The 19,945-nt window shown below is 44.9% G+C and overlaps 2 protein-coding genes across 3 annotated transcripts in view; both read right to left on the reverse strand.

Annotated features, from left to right (window-relative positions):
- Positions 1-1,389: 1,389 nt before the first annotated feature.
- On the reverse strand, positions 1,390-13,142 carry LOC102379505. 2 transcript variants are annotated; one of them, XM_006018017.1, is made up of 6 exons: positions 13,072-13,142; positions 8,008-8,065; positions 7,380-7,514; positions 3,771-4,271; positions 3,289-3,383; positions 1,390-1,511 (listed from the first exon to the last, which is right to left on the reverse strand). In XM_006018017.1, exons 3-6 carry the CDS (start codon positions 7,488-7,490, stop codon positions 1,496-1,498), a joined length of 723 nt encoding a protein of 240 aa, XP_006018079.1. In that variant the 5' UTR covers positions 7,491-7,514; positions 8,008-8,065; positions 13,072-13,142; the 3' UTR covers positions 1,390-1,495. The 2 variants fall into 2 exon arrangements, with proteins under 2 accessions (XP_006018079.1, XP_014372583.1); XM_014517097.1 differs by lacking the exons at positions 3,289-3,383; positions 13,072-13,142 and having other exon boundaries at positions 1,485-1,511; positions 3,705-4,271; positions 8,008-8,500.
- A 5,877-nt stretch (positions 13,143-19,019) lies between these two features.
- Positions 19,020-19,945, reverse strand: part of HSP90AA1 (heat shock protein 90 alpha family class A member 1) — a 5,757-nt gene continuing 4,831 nt past the window's right edge. Inside the window, exon 10 of the mRNA XM_006018019.2 lies at positions 19,020-19,797. Coding sequence (XP_006018081.1) covers positions 19,688-19,797 — 110 coding nt within the window. The 3' untranslated portion in view covers positions 19,020-19,687. The remainder of the gene's footprint in view (positions 19,798-19,945) is intronic.

Consider the following 19,945-nt stretch of genomic DNA (forward strand, 5'->3'; position numbering starts at 1 on the left):
AGTGTGTGAATACCCACACCTACAATTCAAAGGGGTCTGCACCTCCATTTGAAATATTGTAGGGGCCCACAACTGAAAAAAAGGTTGAAAACCACTGCTTTAGGCCTCATTACCCTGTCACTAAAATGTAGTTAATGTGTATTACTTTCCTCTGCAAAGCACCATGAGCTAGACCAGGACTGTGCAACTTGTAAGCAGCCAAGGCCCTGTATGCCCCACAGACTACACCTGTAAAGATGTCCCAGGACACAAGCTTGTTTGTTATGTGGCACTGCACCACTCCCTAGGGTAGGCAAGGAAGTGGAAGCTGGAGGAGGTGAGGGGAGCCCAGAGAATCCAGCTGCTGCTGCAGATCATAGAAATCATAGAAAATTAGGGTTGGAAGGGACCTCAGGAGGTCATCTAGTGTGCAACCCCCTGCTCAAAGCAGGGCCAGCCCCAACTAGATCATCCCAGCCAAAGCTTTGTCTTAGCTGGGTTTTGAAAACCTCCAAAGATGGAGATTCTACAACCTCTCTGGGCTGCCTGTTCCAGTGTCTTCCTAAACCTCCTAGTGAGAAAATTATTCCTAATATCCAACATAAACTTCCCTTACTGCAACTTAAGACCATTGGTCCTTGTTCTGTCATCTGCAACCACTGAGAACAGTCCATCATCCTCTTTCAAACCCTCCTTCAGGTAGTTGAAGGCTGCTATTAAATCCCCCCTCAGTCTCCTCTTCCCTAAACTAAATAAGCCCAGTTCCCTCAGTGGTGAGGGGGCCCCTCACCATTTTTGATGCCTTCTGCTGGACTCTCTCCAATTTGTCCACATCCTTTCTGTTGTAGTGGGGGGGCCAAAACTGGACACAGTACTCCAGATGTGGCCTCATAAAGGGGAATAATCACTTCCCTTGACCTACTGGCAACACACCTATCAATACAGACCAGTATGCCATTAGTCATCTTGGCAACAAGGGCACGCTGCTGGCTCATATTCAGCTTATGGTCCAGTGTAACCCCCAGGTCCTTTTCTGCAGAGCTGCTGCCCAGGCAGTCAGCCCCCGCCTGTACTGATGCACTGGATTGTTCCATCTTAAGTGCAGGACTTTGCACTTGCCCTTGTTGAACCTCATGAGATTTCTTTTAGCCTAATCCTCCAAATGGTCTAAGTCACTCTGAATCCTAGCCCTACCCTCAAGAGTCTCTACTAGTCCCCCCACCTTGGTGTCATCTGCAAACTCACTGAGGGTGTGGCCAGATGTAGCAGTGTGGGGGGTGTTGGCCAGGTGGGAGCCTTGCAAGTTGCATGTGTTCCATGGGCAGCCAGCTGGACAGCCCCATATTAAGTTAAAGTAGGAGTCATTTTGCTTCTGTAAAATAAGACTAGATGAGGACTATTTTTCCCTTGTACTTTATTTCATCACAGCTATCTTAAAATCATCCATAGTTGCAGATGTGAAAGTTATTCTTGTCTGAAGTAAGATAGCCTTGGATATGATCTCAGAACCTGATGATCAGAATGACGGGATGCTGTAAAATGAAATACAACATCATGCTTCTGCTTGCTGCATTTAAAAGTTAACACTTTTAAGACACAGTATGATGGCAAGTACAGCATCTGCTGTGTTTTAAATGATGGAAAAGGGGCATAGGGTGGGAGGAGTTGCAGGTGGTGAACAAACCTGGAGACAGAGTCAATTCTGTCATCCAAGAAATGCACCAGTGGCCAATTATTCACACATAGAGGAGCAAGTTTTATTCTTAGACAATTTAGACTTTCCACTATTTTATGTTGTTTCTTTGTACCATTAGATCATACAAGTCATTCCACAGGAGAGAATCTGTGCAATCTTGTGTAGCTTTTGAGTGAAGGTTTTCCAGCTGTGACTGGAGTCCTTTGGGACCTCTGCTGGCAGAATATTTCAAAGTAGTGTCTACTGCTGTCACTGACAACTCGGTATGAAATCTTAAGGTGAAGAATATTGTGGTCTATAGTATAGAGATCAGTGTAACGGTGTGTAACTGTGATGGTCCAGGGAATATGTAAGAAACAAGATTTGCTTAGTAATGTATTTAATAGAACAAACTGAATAGTTGGATGAAATGTTAGGCAAGCTTTTGGGCACAACAGCATGTCCTACCTCACATAACTGGACAAAATTAAAAAAAAGGTATTTTTCATGCCTTAAAGTTGCCTACCTTCTCTTGCAACTGTGCAACTGATCTAATAAAATATATTACCAACCAAAACCTTCTGCTATTTGGTGCATAAAGACAAGGATGCAAAACCCTTTCCTGGGTGGCTGAAATGCCTGACTGGCTGTTGATCCAGGGTCTTTCATCTTTTATGAGACTGCAACTATCCTTACAGTAAATGAACTACCACTTTTAAATGGAAGATATTCCACACATGCACTGATTCAGACAGAAGACCAGACCATGCAGTTGCCTCAGTGTGAATGCTGAAAAGTTACTGTGCTTGCTGCAGTGTCTGTGAATTGAGGCACTCCTGTCCATCCATGTTTAGCTACTTCGATTTGCCCACATAGGTCTGACTGGCACAACAGCCCTTCTAGAACCTGAAGTGTGATTTTGGTGTTTAAAAGAGGATCTCTGAATATTGAACACAAGGGGAGAAGTTTCTTCTACTTGCACAGAGGGTACCTTTTAAAGCTGAAGCTGTTCTGACCACTAGTTCATAAAGCTGAATGTATTTGTATGCATGCTTCTGAAGAGGAAGACGTTGAAGCAACTCCTGCTTTCCCATTGGCATGCCCCAGTCCTCACCCTTGTACTGACTGGTCCATTAGTTTAAATTCTGAAACAGGATCTGGGACTTCTGTTGGGATGTACTCTCTATAACCTGCTGATGGATCTAGATCCGTCTACATCAGCAGGGTATAGGCAGTATGATGCCAAAGTATGAAGCTTCCCCTAATTTCTAGGAAGGGATGGATTCCCGTGAGGATCCAAACAGACTAAGAAATGGAATGAATGCACTGAGTCTTTGCAGAGCTTAGATCCAGACAGGATCAGCCCAGAGAGGGTCCTGGCTTGTCTGCTGCAGCAGTGGGATAGACAAGGGCTGCCAGAGAGCTGTGACCCCTTGTCTAGCCTTCCCCTCAGAAGGCTCAGGAATAGTGAGGGGGAGGAGAGCTCCAGCAGATGCTGCTAGGAAACTTCCCAGCATCCAGAGCTGCCCTGCTGCTGTGACCCGAGAATGGGAACGTGCAAAAGCCACTTACAGCAAAGTGCTTTTTTGTTTCTTTCTTTGCCAGCACAGTCTATTCACAAGGACAGTTCTTACCCCAGCAGCAGCTGAGTTGTGCTCCTCTTCCCACAGAAAAAACTTCTAGTAGACTGAGGGAGGAGATACCAGCCATGCTCCCTCCAGCCTGACAACTGGAGAGAAAGACAGCATGTGGCTGCAGGACATTAGGACATCTTCCTTTTCCTAAAGGCACCTGATGTTAGCATCAGGTCTTAGGTTGGGGCCATGTATTAAAGATTCATACTGGTTCTACATGCTGAATTACCTAAAAGTTAATACTTTTGGTTAGAAGTGGGCTCCATGCAAAATAAAGGGCTTTAACATTACTGCATAAGCACACATTCCCCACAAGTTAGCTACACCCAATAAAGTTTCATCCTGTATTACTGACAGCATAAGGTGAATAGCAGGGATATTACAGAAGTTCTATATTATAATTAGTCTATTCATACCTCAGTTTAGGACATATGCAGTTTAGTCCTTAGTTTTTCACCAACCCAGTCTAGAATTGGGAGCACCTGTTTGCTCTGGATTATCGATTCCTCTTGCATGCTACCATCATGGTCCAGGAGCAGAGGTTGTAGTGCAGCTGTGCCAAGACTGTCCAAGAAACCTCCTGATTTTGAAGGATCAATATCCATGAATAAGGAATAGTCAGGTGTGTGAGACATTGCTTCCATGATTACTCCAGATTTTCTGGACAATTCAAATGGTCTTGTGAGTCTTGTTGGAAAAGCCATCTTCTCTTTACTGTTTTTCTCCATTGGTATTTTAGAATCATTAATGGGTTCCATATAAATATCATCCTGGGTTTCTGTTGCTGTAAGGACTGAGTTTGAAGATGTATGGGGGAACTCTTGATCTTCTGAAAGGGAAATGTCTGCCCAAGCTACTGCCTCTGGTGTTTTGAATGCCTGTAAAAACTGAATTCTTCTACGATTTCTGTTGTTACTGAAGTTCAAACTGTAATCTGAGCGAGTTGTCATGTCTTCTGGATAACCAGAATAAGTGTCTAAAAACTACAACAGTAAAATAGCTTTAAATAAATAATAAACACACAGTGAATCTCTCAGTCAACATTCGAACAAAAGACAAGGTTTTGAGATTCATGCAAACTTCTCTATTATCATATCACCTCTGCTGCTATTTGCTATCAGTGCTCACAGAGGGCTTTGACAGACATTTAGTTGCTCCAGGGAGAGTCCCTGCTCTCTCTGGAGAAGTCACAAGTGTACAGAAGTTCATAACTTTTCTCCCAGAGTAAAAGTGGCCACTTGGGGAGAAAAATAACTTGGGAACAGTCCGAGTGAAGTATTTCCCCAGATAAAAACACTCAGGAGACAGAACTTCTGTACAGGCAGCAGAGACAGACTCTACCTCTGCAATCCCAGTATGCTCTGCTTCTGTTCTCTCTCTTCCCCTGCAGTGGAAGGGAGAGCCTGTGTCAGTCTCAGTCAAGAGCAAAACACTCCTGAGTGCTTCAGGCTGGAAAAGCCCAGCACTGAAGCATTTTAGGGGGCATGTTCTGCTCCTGGCTTATTCCCTGACACACACTGCAGAATTTGGGTGCAGGGAAGCATACAAGCATATGCCCTGCCCAGCCATAGCTGGGCTCCAGCACAGCACAGGGAACAGGAAAGGCTGGAGGACTCTTCTGTGCATGGGACAGACACTGCGCTTACCTTCCCTGACAATCCCTTCCTGGCTAGGGACAAAAGTTACACATAAACAAGTTTAAGTGATCAGAAACTGGTTTAAGCCTGTAACAGAACATCAGTTCAGTTCATGTAAACCAGTTTCAAAATGTCCAAAACTGGTTTAAGATAAACCTGGTTGAATGTAGGATCATAAATGACTTGGGTCAAACCAGTTTATGGAACTTCTGTCTCAGACCCCTTCCTGGTTTAAGTTAAATCAGAGTCCCCCAGCATCCCAGCATGCTTTTCCGCCCTAGGCTGGGCTGTGCTGTCTGCTCCAGAGAGCAAGGCTGGCCCTGCCCCTCTGCTCTATAGCCAGAGCAGAGGTGGGGGAGTGGCCAGATGCCACCTGGCATGGCCCCCTAAACTGGCATGATGCAGGTTTATTCCCCCTCCCTCCCCTCTTGCCCTGAGAGACCACAGATGGGGTCTGCATGACCAGGGCAGAGCAGCACCTGGTAGGGTCCATCTTTCCCCCACCCCTGACTGCCCCAGTGGGCATGGCCAGAGGTGGGCATGGAGGGGCCTGCCCAGGTTGGGACACAGGGGCAGGGCCCTTCCCAGCCAATTGCAGCTTGGGCTGGGGCCACAGGAACTGTACGCCCAGATTGCTCCCAGCTCCCTGCGTCCAGGCCAGGCTGGACTGTCATGGAGCCACAGCCAGCAGGCACTGTGCAGGGGGCGCAGCGGTGAACACACGAGCCCCCACAGTGGGTGGCTGCCAGGCCCCAGGCCCACTGGTGACTCCAAGCTGGCCCAGGCAGCCACAGGCACAGTGGACTCACCCTGTGCAGCCAGTCCAGCTGCCAAGGTGGCCACCCACAGCTGCAGTGGCATCTCCTCCATGCCATTGTCTGGCCAGCCACTGCCCGCACATGCTGAGCTAAGCTGACACAGAGCCGCATCCAGCTGGAAAGGACCCTGCCCCCACAGCCTGGCCTGAGCCAGCCCCGTTATCCGCCCACCAGGGCTGGCTGTGGGCACTGCTGAGGGCGGGCATGGAGAGGCTGACCTGAGCCAGACCGGGTTGCAGGGACAGGGCCCTTCCCACCTGGCTGCAGCTCCGTGACAGCCCGGCCTGGCCTGGCCTGGGCATGGAAAGCCAGGAGCAATCTGGCCATGCAGCCCCCGCGACCCCAGCCTAAGCCACAGCCAGCTAGGAAGGGCCCTGCCCTGGTGGCCCAGCCCGAGCCAGTCCCTCCACACCCACCCTCAGCAGTGCCTGCGGGCCAGCCCGGCTCAGCCCCCCAGCCCAAGCCCTGGGTAAGGCAGGTGGATGGAGGGGCCATGCCAGCTGGCTCTGGCCACGCCCCCCACTTGGGGACAAGTGTGGCAAGGGCTGCTTCCCCCTTTCCCTCCAAGCACATCCCGGCTGGGGTACCTGCAGCACCTCCCAAATCATAGCACCTTACCAGGGCCTGGCCATTTCCCGCCCCACACACACACACACGCGCCGGGTCAGTTTGCCTACAGCCTTGCAGCTTGCTGTCAAAGGGAAAGGACGGTAGCTTGCTCTAGTGCCCCCCAGCTTCTAGCCTGAGTCACTGTAGGCATGCGGATATATTTCTGGAATCAAGAGTGAGTGTCTGTTCACTTGCAAATCGGTTCAATCTAATTAGGTTAGACTAACCTGCAAAGATTGAATCAATTTAGGCTCAGGCTTTTTCAAAGCCTGCAACACTCTCCTGGCCGCATGCTCTAGGGACCCCTGGCAGCCTAGCATCTGCACTGCCCAGGTCATTTTTTCCCTCAGAAGAATAAACCTGGGAGACTTGATCTGAATAATTGGAATGTATATACACAGACAGAGGCGAAGCCAGAGGCAAAGCCAAGAACATGACTATCCCCAGTGATATTTTTCAGGAAAGTGCTGTCATTGTAGCAGTTTCAATACCAAGATACACAAACATCTAATTGTAATGTAGTATTTTTAGTATAACTAGCACATTGCAATGAGAGAATTTGTAAGCAGCCTTCTAAACACTTCCTTAGAGACAGTCAGTGAGTGCCTAGAGTTAAAAATGAATACGGGTGGGTTTTCTTTTATTTCAGAAGTTTCTTTTAACCTTTTCCAAAATGATGATTAAAGATAAAAGAAATGTGTATGAAATATCTTCATAATGTGAAAAGGCAACATGGTAAGAAAACTGAAATCTGTTTAAAGGCTTTTTATAAATGATGGTAAAAACAACAAAATTCAAGTCACAAAATGTAGCTGGGCACTTGTAGAGTATTTACATGTTCATCTCAGAATTTGTTTTGTTCTGTTGAACAAATACAGCTGATTTTAGAATAGAATTTGGTGCAGTGGAAATAGTCTTCAGAGCAGGACATCTGTAAGATAGAGTGAACCTTCACTCTTTTCAATCAACCCCCCAACCCTGGTTCCCTTTTACCCACCACCAAATCAAGAAACTATCATTTTGGTACCTTATTACGAAATAGCACATTTCTCCGCCTCGTCTTCAAACCACCGCTGGTGCTGAGAACACAAAATGGTTCTTTGATGCAGTTATGTCTGTACCACTTTTGATCAGGCATGGTTCATGAGGGAGGAGATCTTCACTGGGATTGTTATATGTAAGATAAATAAATAAATAAATGTTTTAAAGTTAAACATAAAGCTTAAACTGGTTTTATAATATAAACACAGTTAATATTCTTTGTCTGAGAATTGGGTTCATAGTCCCATGTCTCCTAAATCATCCATAAACAGTTGAGCAAGGCTATGCATTACACATTGCCATGTCATTCACTATAAAAAAATTAACCCCTCATAACAGTAGCCTTTAAAGTCAGTAGATAAAGCTGATGCCTTCTTTAAACCAGAACTATATAATGTGACTAAAACCAAAAGGTGCAAAATCAACTTTTTACTAGCAAAACTATTATATGTTTGAGCAAAGAGATATCTTAAATACCTTTTCCCCAACATGATGTGTCTAGATCAAAGCTAAAGCAATAGTTACCTTTCAATATAAGAGTTGGGGTTTTTTTTTTGTTTTCACTTCTCTTTGAAATAAGGCTGCTAATAACGAAAAAGTAAAAACATACAAACCTAAATTAAATTTCATGTCACTTGCTTTCTCTACGGGTCCTTCTGCAGTAGGCAAATCCTGATTTAAGAAAATATTTCTATCAGAAAGGTATACAAGAACATTTGTAATGGCATATTTGTCACAAAGTTTATGTAAATGTTTCTACGTGAAGATCAAAGATCTCCAAATGCAAATCAGAGCCAGCATAACAGAATATGTTTCAGGATACAGTGAAAGCGCTCTGAAGAGTGTTTCATGAGTCTTGCCACGTGCTAAAGCAACCCATGTTCTTTTTTTTTTTTCATTTAGTATTTCTAGTACAGTCTATCGCTACAGAACATATATAGTTATTGTAATTAACTTTGCCATTTTTAAACATGTTACTATTGTTTCATTGCCCATATTTTTGGAAAAAGGAAGCAGAAAGAGAAGAAGCAAGCAGACAAACAACATTCTGCTATGCCTGAGGAAGGGTGAGTCCACCTGAAAGCTTGCAAATAAAGATTTTTTTTTGCAAATATCTAGTTGGTCTAATAAAAGATATCACCTCTGCCACGAGTTGATTCCTTTTGCCTGTAGACCAATATGGCTACAACCTGTATCCCTGAAACATGGTAGATATCAAATTTTAGCTGCTTTTTAAATGAAAACTTCATAATTTTACAAGAAAGAAGCAAATTCACCACCTTGGAACCTGAAAGCTGACACCCAGGCCATTGCCTATTGTTCCAGCTAAATCTGCATGTTCATAGAGCTCAAAGTGCCACAACACAAGAGAATTTCCTACCCAGGAGAGCATCCATCAAACCATCCTCCTGTGAAATATGAAAAAAACATAACCAGAAGAAAACATAATTTAACATCCGGCTTGACACCAGACAACATCGAGGTAAATAGACTGTTCTAACTTTTACCTGAGCCTAAACTGCATGAAATTAAGTATTCCAACAAGGAGCTCTTACAACACCTTCAGCTCTCCTATGAAGTATGCATTTTACAATCTTTGCATTCTCCTATGCCTGAGGAAGGATGAGTGTATCCAAAAGCTTGCAAATAAAGAATTTTTTTTGCAAATACCTAGTTGGTCTAATAAAAGATACCACCTCTGCCACGAGTTCTGATTCTAAAATGTCTTAAAGGCATTTCAGATTAATCTAGCTGACGATGTTAAGCTATAAAATACAAAAAGAACTGACAAAAGATAGGAAGAAAAGCTGGAAACTCTCTCCCAGGTAAATAATTAAGTTTATGAATATATATTTCCTGCACTTTTATCTGCACTATTTGTATGAACAATCACTTGAAAGCTGAAGGCAGAGCAGAGTTGTACCTTCAGAGAAGCCTGAGTTTTCATAAACAGCTCACTTCATCAGATGCTTACAAGCTTAGGCCTCTCTGAAGGAGCTAGTCTGTAAGGTGCAACTCTGCCTTGCCCTTTGCCTGACTTCAGACTAACACTACTAACTACCACCTTCAGCTTTTGTAAGTTGAAGAACAGCTTATAGCTGCCTCAGTCTCTAGCACATATTTTAGTTATGACTCTGCCAGACCCAAATGTAAATACGTGTAAAATTCTTTCCCAAAGGAAGAATCTCAGGGCCTGGATTCTTTTAAATTTGTTAAATTAGTGTCATTTAAATTAGTTTTGTGCACAAAAATGAGTTGCAGCATTGTCTGGAACAGACAGAAGAGGAGGTCTCTAAGGGGGTTATACACACCAGTAGGCACTAATATAGTATCTTACCGCCGGGTGGGAGGGAAGCCAGTAATGGCATGTTGGCACTGAGCAAGCAACACCTCTGTGATGGATAGAAGCAGACACACCACAACTTCATCAGGGCTGTTCAACTTCTAAGCAGCCAGGGCTGCATGCCCTGCGGGCTGCACAAGTGAGGACCACGGGCCCAGGGATTGCCTGCCCACCCCTGCTATGCCACATGCCTAGGCTGCCCCCAACTCCCGGCTGCACCGCATGCCCGGGCACCCTGCCTCATCCCTGGCACTGGAGGCTGCACTGTGCTGTCCTGCCCTGACCCCTGAGGTGGGAGCAGGAAAGGGAAGCCAGAGGGAGGCCCCAGCTACTGCTGCTGAAGAAATGGGGGAACTGCAGTGGCGCAGTAGATAGCCCTGACCTCACTAGCGTAACTAGGGCAGGGTAAGCGGGATATCTCTTTCGAGTGCTGACTATCAGGGGTGCCAGAACCAGGAGAAAGAAAGCACAATTCCACTTGCCACACTCCCCTCCTGCCCTGGATAGCCTGCTTGGTGTGGCACCAGAGCTACCCCCACCACAGCAAAGGCTCCTGGCAGGGGGCATTCTAGTGATGCTCCCGATTTCCCGTCCCCCCCACCCCAGACCCTTTGCAGCAGAGAAGGGAGCCCCTCACTGCCACCATCTGGCCACAGGAGCTGAGCAAGGCAGCACCACACTGAATAGTGTATGTGGGATGGAGTTCGCGGAGTAGGACGAATGGAATGGCATTCCCCCATCCCCGGGGACCCCCTCCTCACACCCCGGGCACTCGGTTTGCTCACTACACCTCTGCCTTGACCTATGTGAGAGCAGCGCAAAACATGTGCTGAGAAGCAGATATGATGATCACTCCTCCATGGCTCACCAGCCCTCCTTTCAGAGCAGAGCTCTTGTGCTAGAATCAGCAGCCTATGCAACTGATGCTGTTAATATGCTTGCAGGTCTGACTTCCTAGGAGGATGCTCTGAAGGGAAGAGGATGGGGCATGTAAAGAGCACTTTTCAGCCTCTACCAGAGCATCTGAAAAGGCGAAGAAAGGAGGGCATGCCTCCATATGCTGTCAAATTGTGAGAGAGAATTTTCCTGCCCTAGTTTCCTATAATAGCTGGTCCAGCCGGGGTTCGAACAGGGAGGAACATTACAGCAGCATTGCTGATAGAGCCGAACCCAATAGTGGACTCTCCTGTGCATTTTTTTTAAAGAGAAAAAGGAGAGAGACACTTGTAAGGGGAAACACCACAAGGCTCATTTTGAGGCTCCAGCCTTATTTTTCTATTATTCTAACTGCCTGTTTTTCTCTGCCCCCAAACAGCAGAAAGAAAAAAAAGTCTTTTCTGACCTAAAATTGTTCAAGTGAAAAGGAGATTACTGAAGCGTAAGGGAGTGAGGGATGTGCCCAGTGAGGAAGGAGGCTTTTTATTTTAACTATTGGGTCATTGCTACATATCATAATACACATTTCAGTACAGGAGTGGAGAAAAGAGAGTTTTCACATTTTCATACATTTTTTCACAGAAACAAACCTGATTCCTGTTCAGCCCTTTGAAGTCTGTCATTTCAAATCCATGTTCAGAAGTATAAGTTGTGAGGCAGCGCTGTTGTAAAACCACTTCAGTAAAAAGCTAAATGGCTTCACACATACCATGTTACACATCAGTTGCATAGGCTTTTGATTCTAGTGTAAAACCACAGCAGTAAAAGCTAAATAGCTTCACCCAGCCCCCCATGTTACACAAAAGATTTTTCTGACTAGAAAGACGATATAAACTAGAAACTGATTTCTTCCTTTCATGTCATTCTTCAAGGGAATCCAGTGTCATGAAGGTGAAAACTTAAGTACTCAGTTCGTACAAAGAAAACTAGAGATGGCTGTTTGCAGTCAACATTTTCCAACTCTCTGTGTAAACTTTATCCCAGAATTCTGGAGGATAAATTCTGGCAGCACCTTACATGTACAAACGTATGAGATGGTCTGTAGTTTTTAAAGAATTTATCATACATTTTGTATGAGTCTTTCCACAAAGTCTGGACTTTAATGACTGAATCAGATCACAAAAGTCTAATAAACAGGAAGGAAAGAGAGTTGTGTTAGAGAAGCCTTTCTAAAAAATAAAACTACAAGTTGTAAATCCTGTAAGCCCAACACCATCTGTTCATACCCCACTTATTGTAATTTTAATTTTTTTTTAAGATTTGCCTTTGCAGGCAAAAAACAAGGAACATTCAAAATCTCTTCAAAATCTCTTCTGGTTTTGTGTTCAAGAAACAGGATGGATCTCTATAACCCCTTGTCTACTGATACCTATGCCATGCTTCTCTTTCCGAGCCTAAAATAGTCCCACGCAACCTCCACCTTAGAGCGCTCACTATTCATGACCTCCAAGTGTTGACACTGCAGCCCAGATAGAATTGGATGGCAAATGATATTCCTGTCCCACAAACACATAAAAAATTCTTTGCCACTAATAAATTAGAGGCCTTTCCAAAGCTTTCATGGAAAAACTGAGGAAGAGAAACCCATGCCAGAATAGGAAATAGCCCATGGTTAAGGTAAGCCCTGGGATGTAGAAGATGCAGGGACTTGAGCATCCAGCATCCCAGAGGCATAACCTGACCACAGCCCTATAACTACAGAGTGAATTTCTATTGCTCTAGTTTTGACCAAAAATTATCTTCCAAACAGAAGTTTAATCAAAACCAGTCTGTGTTTGCCAAGCACTTTGGTTTTCAGGCTTCAGCGTTTTCTGACAGAACTCTGTCTTCACAAAAAACTCCTCCTCAGTTCAAATCCCAGCCCTATCCAAGTCTTGCCTTCATCAAGATTATAGCATCTGTAATGCCACTGCCCACTCTACCTGCACCCTGGCACTTGTATCCTCTCCAAAATAGCCTCAAAGATCTGATTTATTGGAACAGATGCTCTACCTGCTTTTCTGCTGCACTCCATAGCCCTTTCTCTCTCTCCAACTGCCTTTTCCTCACTTGTCTTCCCAGTTTTCAGAAGACCATTTACCACTCAGGCATAGTTCAGGATTACATGAGATGATAACAGTTTCTGGATGCTCTGAAGCCCTAGTTTTGGTGGAATTTTGTCTGGCAAATTACAGTTTTTACAAGACAGATGATAGTAACTATGTTATAGAAGCTTAGTATAAGAAAACTGTATGAATGCACACACTCAACTGGTTTCAGTGAAGGAATGCCTTAGCTAGTGAGAGAATTTGAAGAAATTCGCTAAAATATAGACTGCAATAAATCAGCCATTCAAATACCTTTATTATAAACATGTTAGCCTCACCAAATAAGGAAATATTTACTTGTATAAACCTACCTCTCAATCAAAATTTCCATCCTCATTTGCAAAGTTGTTAGCTAGTATGTTCATATACAGGATATTTTAAATGTAAAATCCCATCTTGGAGAACAAAACTGATGGTTATCTGTTCTGATGTCATATTCATTACTATGGAAACAAAATGTAATGTTGCAGGTTGCACTGTGATATCATTGTGTAGACAAGTATGATATCCTAACTCTGAAGAAATAAATGGCTTTTCAAATATTCAACCACAAAGCATCCTAGGAAGTATCAGCAGTCTAGGTTAAATCACATAAAGGCACATGAGGCTATTCAAATATGAGCCTAAAATTCTATATTAGTAATTCAAAATAATGAAATTAAATCTTTTGGATAGGCATATCTGTACATGTGGACATCAGATTTAAAATCAGAAATTGCTAAGTAAACATTTTATCATCACCAACGTTTTCTTGTCACATTTTGACATTTCTCATCTTCAGCGATCCCATTCCTGCCTTCCTCAGTTTGTAAGTGTAAATTTTTAACTATTTTCATAGATTATCAACTTTCTCTTTTCTGTTCTCCTTTGGGGCATCATATTGGTGCTGTAAGTATGGCAATGCTAAAAGAAGTGCAAAGAATAAATGCACTGTAGATCAGCAGTGCAACCCAAGATGTAGAGATTGAACTAGATTTAAAAAAAAAAAATTATTGTCTTTTCTCAGCTATTTCTTGGCTGACAAAAATTGAAAATTTTAAAAACTATATACAAAAATCAGAAAGTTCAAAATCAAACAGACGTTACCTTGAAGATCAAACAAGTCTGTATATAGTCTATAATACTGGAGTTATGTGATTCTTCAGAGATGTGTAGATCCATAGTCATTAATAAAGTGCCATATTTTTATTTGAATGTCTCAAGGTACTTGGCACTTAATTTTGCAAGTATCAGTGTAGGGGAACTGAGACAAAAAGAAGTTCAGGATTCACACAAAGGCTAGATACAGACAATCAAAAAGCCCTAGGCTGAATCGATTCAGTCTTTGCAGGTTAGTCTAAACTGTGGACAGATTAAATTGAAACAGAAGTGAACAGACATTTACCTTTGATTCAGGGAATGCAGCCACGTGCCTGCAGTGGCTCAGGCCAGAAGCCAGAGGGCCCTAGAGCATAGCTTTCTGGCTGTGTTTTCAGTTCCTCTTCCTGCTGCCCCCAAGGTCTCTGGGATTTGCAGTCCAGAATTATAGCAGCAGGATTCTGCAGGGTTGTGCATCGCTTTCTCTTCTTGCCTTCCAGGTACCTCTGTAATCCACAGTTGCAGGCAGCAGTAGTAAATATAAGGTGGGGAAAGGGGTGTTTAAACCCCCTGGCCCCCAACCTCAGCTGGGGTTTGCCTGGGGCAGGGCAGGGACAGCCTCCCCTGTATACTGGGCTGCAACCCCAGCCAGGCTTGCCACCCCCCACCTCTTGTCAGCCAGCCCTCATTGCTCCAACTAGGGAGCAGAGGGGTAGGGCCAGCCCTGCTCTCTGGAGCAGAGACCACAGCCCAGCCCAGCCCAGGGCTGGAAAGCATGCTGCGGAACTGTGATTTAACTTGAACCAGGAAGGGGCCTGGGACAGAAGTTTCATAAACTGGTTTGACCCAAAGCAGTTAAGTCTGATACTACATTCAATTAGGTTTATCTTAAATCAGTTTTGGCCATTTTGAAACCAGTTTATGTGCACTGAACTTATGTTCTGTTACAGGTGTAAACCAGTTTCTGAACACTTAAACTGGCTTATGTGTAACTTCTGATCCTAGCCAAAGGGCTCATCATACTGGATCCTCACTGTCCTGATTGCAGTTGTGTGCACTAACCACAAGCAACACTGCCTTGTTCAGGCAGCAGGCATGAAGTCTTCTCAAAAAGAAGCACCCTATTGAGGACGGATATGGAATCCTCAAACATGTGTCTTTTATCTCAGTTAATTGTAATGAAGTGCATTCTGGTTTTATATTCATTTTCATCAGGGCCTTTGACTCCAAAACAGAGATCTCTCTGTAAAAACTCTTATTGCCTAGTCAAGATAAAATAATGGAGTTACATGCTAAAATAACTTGGAAAAGTAATTAGAGTTTGATTCTGTTTTTGTTTAATCAATGCAACACTCCCTGACTTCAAACAGCATCATGCCTTAGTTTCTCATGATTCAAATGCATGAAAGGTGACTTGACATACAATGACTGTCATTCTTTGATGTTATTTGGTATCTTAGTCCTGGTACAGGGGTGCCTTTTGCACAGGAAGTTGGAATATTTTGACCAGAAGTGTCACTGGGGTTGTTGATGCAACTTTCAGCATTTGCACCACCTCCTCCCTTCCTAAGGGAATAAAGGATCACGACTCAGTTCTGTCAGATTCCAGGGGACAAGATTCTATGTTGTAATTAAGGAGGGTAGGTCATAAGATCCATAAGTACAAAAAAAAGTACATCAGTCACTGTAAAGCAAGCTTGTCTTTGTCTGCATACATAGCTCCCACTCACCTGGTTATATAGCACTTTGTAGCTACTGGAACAGACTGCAGCACTGCTTCACCAAATTGAGTTTCTGTTCTGGAAAGCAGCACTAAGGTGTATGACTCACGAAAGCATGGCCAAGGCTTCATGTTGTAGCGAGACACAGAGTTTCCATCAGCGCACACCCCCATAATCAGTAGGCAATTACAGCAGTTACTTGTTAGTTCCTATTTCCTTCTCAGCTACATTAACAACTTAGCTGGACTCCTCTTTGGAGGCAATCAGGAAAAGGCTAATTCAAATTGAAGCTTATGGAAGCCTGTTAGGTAATAAGGAGGTATGTGATCAAACTGCAGCATTACCTGTGTAAGAATTACTGTGTACCAACACTTACTAAACTGCGATATGAATGAGAAGTCTCACTCCGTCAAAATGCATTCTAAAGCACTATTAAAGAGACCAATATGGAGCATTTGCAGTCAATGGAATACTGGAAAAAAGCAAATACAGTAACAGAATGTGTGCATGCAAGATGATATTATCACTGACTGGGGCCTCAGCTCATATAGCATGTCCAGTTTGGAGAGCTGCATTGAAAAAAGGGCATAGAGAAGCTTTAAAGACCCAAAGATATGAGCAGGTGAAGGTACAGACATTTCAGCTGGAGAAAGAGAGATTAAGTAAGGGGCACATGATATTTGTTTATTGAAAAGGCTACCATGGAGAGGAAGAAAATCCCCAAAACCTGTTCATTCCCCTGTAGGCACAAGGTAACTGGTCTGAGATTTATTTGCTACACTTCAAGACAAACTAAAAATAGACAATGGAGTAAGTGGCCCAGTTTAGCATCAACTTAATTGAGACTCAGCTGGCATCTCCCTGGGTAGTTAGGAAAATAATCCTGCTTTTGTGCAGTGGGTTAGCCTAGATGATAATGCCCACAATTCCTTCCAACCCTGATTATGTGACTTCAAACCAAGTACGGGTTTCCCTTGATTTATGTGGTACATACGTTGCCAGAGAACGGCGCACGGTGCAGCTTTTCTGCACTCACCCTAGCCCCTGCTGCAGCGGCCCTCGGTGTGGCCAGCAGCAGCAGTGAAGGGAACTGTCAGTGGGTGCAATGGGGGGGGGAGAGACACGCCTCTTGCTGCTGCACACCCTTCAGGGCTTTAGGCTTGAGGGCTGTACCAGGTTCTTCCCAGGAGGGCATGTGCCCCCAGATCTGCGCGCAGAATGACAGCAGGCTGCCGCTGCAGGCTGGGGCCAGCTGTGGCACCCAGCTTTTCCCAGAATTCAGGGTAAGCTGCACTAAGTGACAGCAGCCTGCTGTCATCTCATGCACAGATCCAGGGGCACACAGCAAGAGGTGCCCCCCCCGCACCCATTGACAGTTCCTTCCACAGCTGGTGTTAGTCATTCCCAGGGCCGCTACAGCAGGGGCTAGGGTGAGTGCAGACAAGCTGTGCCATGCCCTGTGCTGCCCAGGGCTCTGCTTCTTCCCCACAGACCCCAGCCCCTGCTGTGGTGGCCCTGGAAGCAACCAACACCAGCTGCCTGCACCACAGCACAGCACAGCTCAGAAGCTGGGGTGAGTGGGGATAGGTGGAGCCCAGGCACAGGGGAGCAGGTGGAGCCAGGGACTATGGTCCACAGCCCCCTGCTCCCAGCAGGCAGTGGCTACTGCAGTGGAGCAGTCTGAGTCCCTCCCCCACCCCCCGCTTGCTGTGGGCTTGGGTGGCTCCCCACTGCTGCATGCACTCCACAGGGGAGCAGCAGGGACCCATGCTCCCTGGATCCATGCATAGGTGAGCAGGCACAGGGTGCCTGCCATGGGCTCAAGAGTCCTGCCTTTGCAGCCCAGCAGGTGTGACACAGAGCTGCAGGGAACAGCAGGGTTGCGCAGGAAAGCTTGTTGCTACTGCAAGCTCCATGCTGCCCTGGCAAAACATCCCCTGCCTACACAGCAGCAAGGGGCACAACCCTGAGCAGCCACCCCTGCTGCTGCCATGCAACGCCTTGCCAGGGCAGTGGGGAGCTGGCAGCAGCAAGCAGCTTCCGTGCCCCAGTGCCAGTTGCACATGTGTGGCTGCAAAGGCCCTGGGGGAAGCCCTGCCCCCACCCCATGCACATATCTGAAAGGTATGGGTGCCTCCTGCCCACCCCCAGGAATGCTCACAGCATCAGCATGCTTCCTTTCCTCTCCCCTCATCTGCCTGCAGCCACCCTAATCCCCACCCTGCGCTGCAGCCTCAAGCCTGATGCATTGGTCCGCTGGGCAGCAACCTCAGCCCTGCCCAACTCCCTCCTTCTGGGGGGCCTCAATCCCCTTCCCCCTTACCTTCAGGAGCTGCTCTCCAGGGTGCCTGGCAGCCATGTACATATACACACAGCACCCTGCCTGATTGCCTTCCTCCCACTCCCTCACAGGCTGGAACTGAGTGTGACAGAGCTCTTTTCAAAACTGCAAAATCCACAGGTTTCTCTGGTAAAATGAGAAATCCATTTTCCTCAGATAAAGGGGAAAATCTGCACTTTCCTTCATTTTTCTGTGAGAAACATCTGGATCCCTGTTCAATCTTCTTTGGCCCACCACTGGGAAAGACTGAAGTTGTGTAGGAAGTGCTTTGGTACTGTTGTCCCTCCCTCTGGCCAGGCTGAGATGGTCTACAGGGTGCTGTAAGTTCACTCTTCCCTCCAAGGACTTTCATTTGTGTGCATTGCCCCAAAATAACCAAACTACCTCTTTTAAGAGCTTCATAGGAGATAGTGTCCACACTATGGGCACCCATGCACACCAGGTGTCAGGTACCTGCTTCAACATGTGCCAAATACTATGTGTTGAAGAACACTTGATGATAATCAAGTCTAGGTGAGCATGCCAAGTTGAAGCACCCCTGAATACATGCGATACAACAGATGCTTTAAAAATTAGAGTGGCTCTCAGAACCACACCTTCCTGCAGCACATGTAAAGACATCCTAAGTTTTTACCACCTCAAGGTCCCGTTCTAGGCAGAACAACATGTGAAAACAACAGTAAGTACCAAGGGAAAGCACACATCTCCCATTTTCTTCCTGGGTATTGCCAAAAACTAAGGTTACTTTACTACAGTTGCACCCCTGCTAGAAAACTACTTCTACATGACTACAACTAGCACCTTAAAAAGATGCCCACTGTTGCAATTAAGGTAGCTGACTACACCACTTATTAACCCTTTGGTTCCTTCTTAGAAGCTCAAGCTTTGGATAAAGAGATGTTTCCAAGGGGCACAATAACACAAGAGCTTCCCCAAAAAGGAAAAAGGAAAATGAACAAGCAGCAGAACAAGTGGGAAAGGAAAAAGATTCTAGTTTTTTATGATGCAATTCACTAGTCAGTGACTAGGTTTCAGTCAAGTTTAGAGCGATTCTGGCTTTGGAAACAAAAAAAATTCATTACTGTTGTTTGGAGAGAGAAAGCCGATTTCACTTCTAGTGTTCATTCATAACACTTTTATTCTTACAGTTCTAGGGTTGAACTGCACATGCAGAGTTGCATAAGACACAAGATTTACAAGTGGATTCTATCCTATGATAGTGCAATCCAGAATCCTTATACAGTATAAAAAACCCAAGAAGTTAACATCAAGACAACCTTGAAACAATTAGGAGCAAGGTTAAAGCTTCCAAGAATCTTCAGCTCTTGTAGATACCTAGTTACTAGGTACTGAATGTTAGATACATATAGAATGAAGAGCTGTATAATGTTATATTACAACATCCAGATGTTATGCCATGTCTAAGTTACTTCTTTCTCCAAATTTCTGGCAATTAGAATAAGTCAAAAACCCTGCCAACCTGCAGCCAGCTAATACAGACAAAAATAATTACTCCTTGCTTGCCTGTCTAGGGTTGTACAATATTAAAAGGGGGGAGAAAAAAAAAAGAAAAAACCCCAAAACATTCCCTCGGTGGCATTCTCTCTCACATTAGCTGAAAAAGCAAATGTAACAAAAATAAAGGCATAACATCTTTGAAAATAAATATAAAGAGGGAATGCAGACAGAGTACCAGGTTTTTTGGCAGGTAACATTCATAATATACAAAATATAACTTATTCATCAGCCAATGAAACATTCACAAGTTTCTGTAAACTAGATGACTATTTAATCCACTTCTTCCATGCGCGATGTGTCATCATCTCCTTCAAGTGGCGGCATCTCTTCAGTGACTGCAGGACTCGCCTCTTCTGTAGCAGCATCATCTTCATCAATACCTGCAGAGATGTACAAGTGAGAAACCACTGAAGTTAAGTTTCCTGGTACTTCCCACCAGTGCCTGAGTTTTGTTTCCCACCTCCTGAAGTAAAAACACTCTTGGCTACAACTCCACCCCCCCCCCCCCCACCTCGCCCAAGGGGGACT

This window comes from Alligator sinensis, unplaced genomic scaffold (assembly GCF_000455745.1).
Source record: "Alligator sinensis unplaced genomic scaffold, ASM45574v1 scaffold85_1, whole genome shotgun sequence".
Lineage (NCBI taxonomy): Eukaryota > Metazoa > Chordata > Crocodylia > Alligatoridae > Alligator > Alligator sinensis.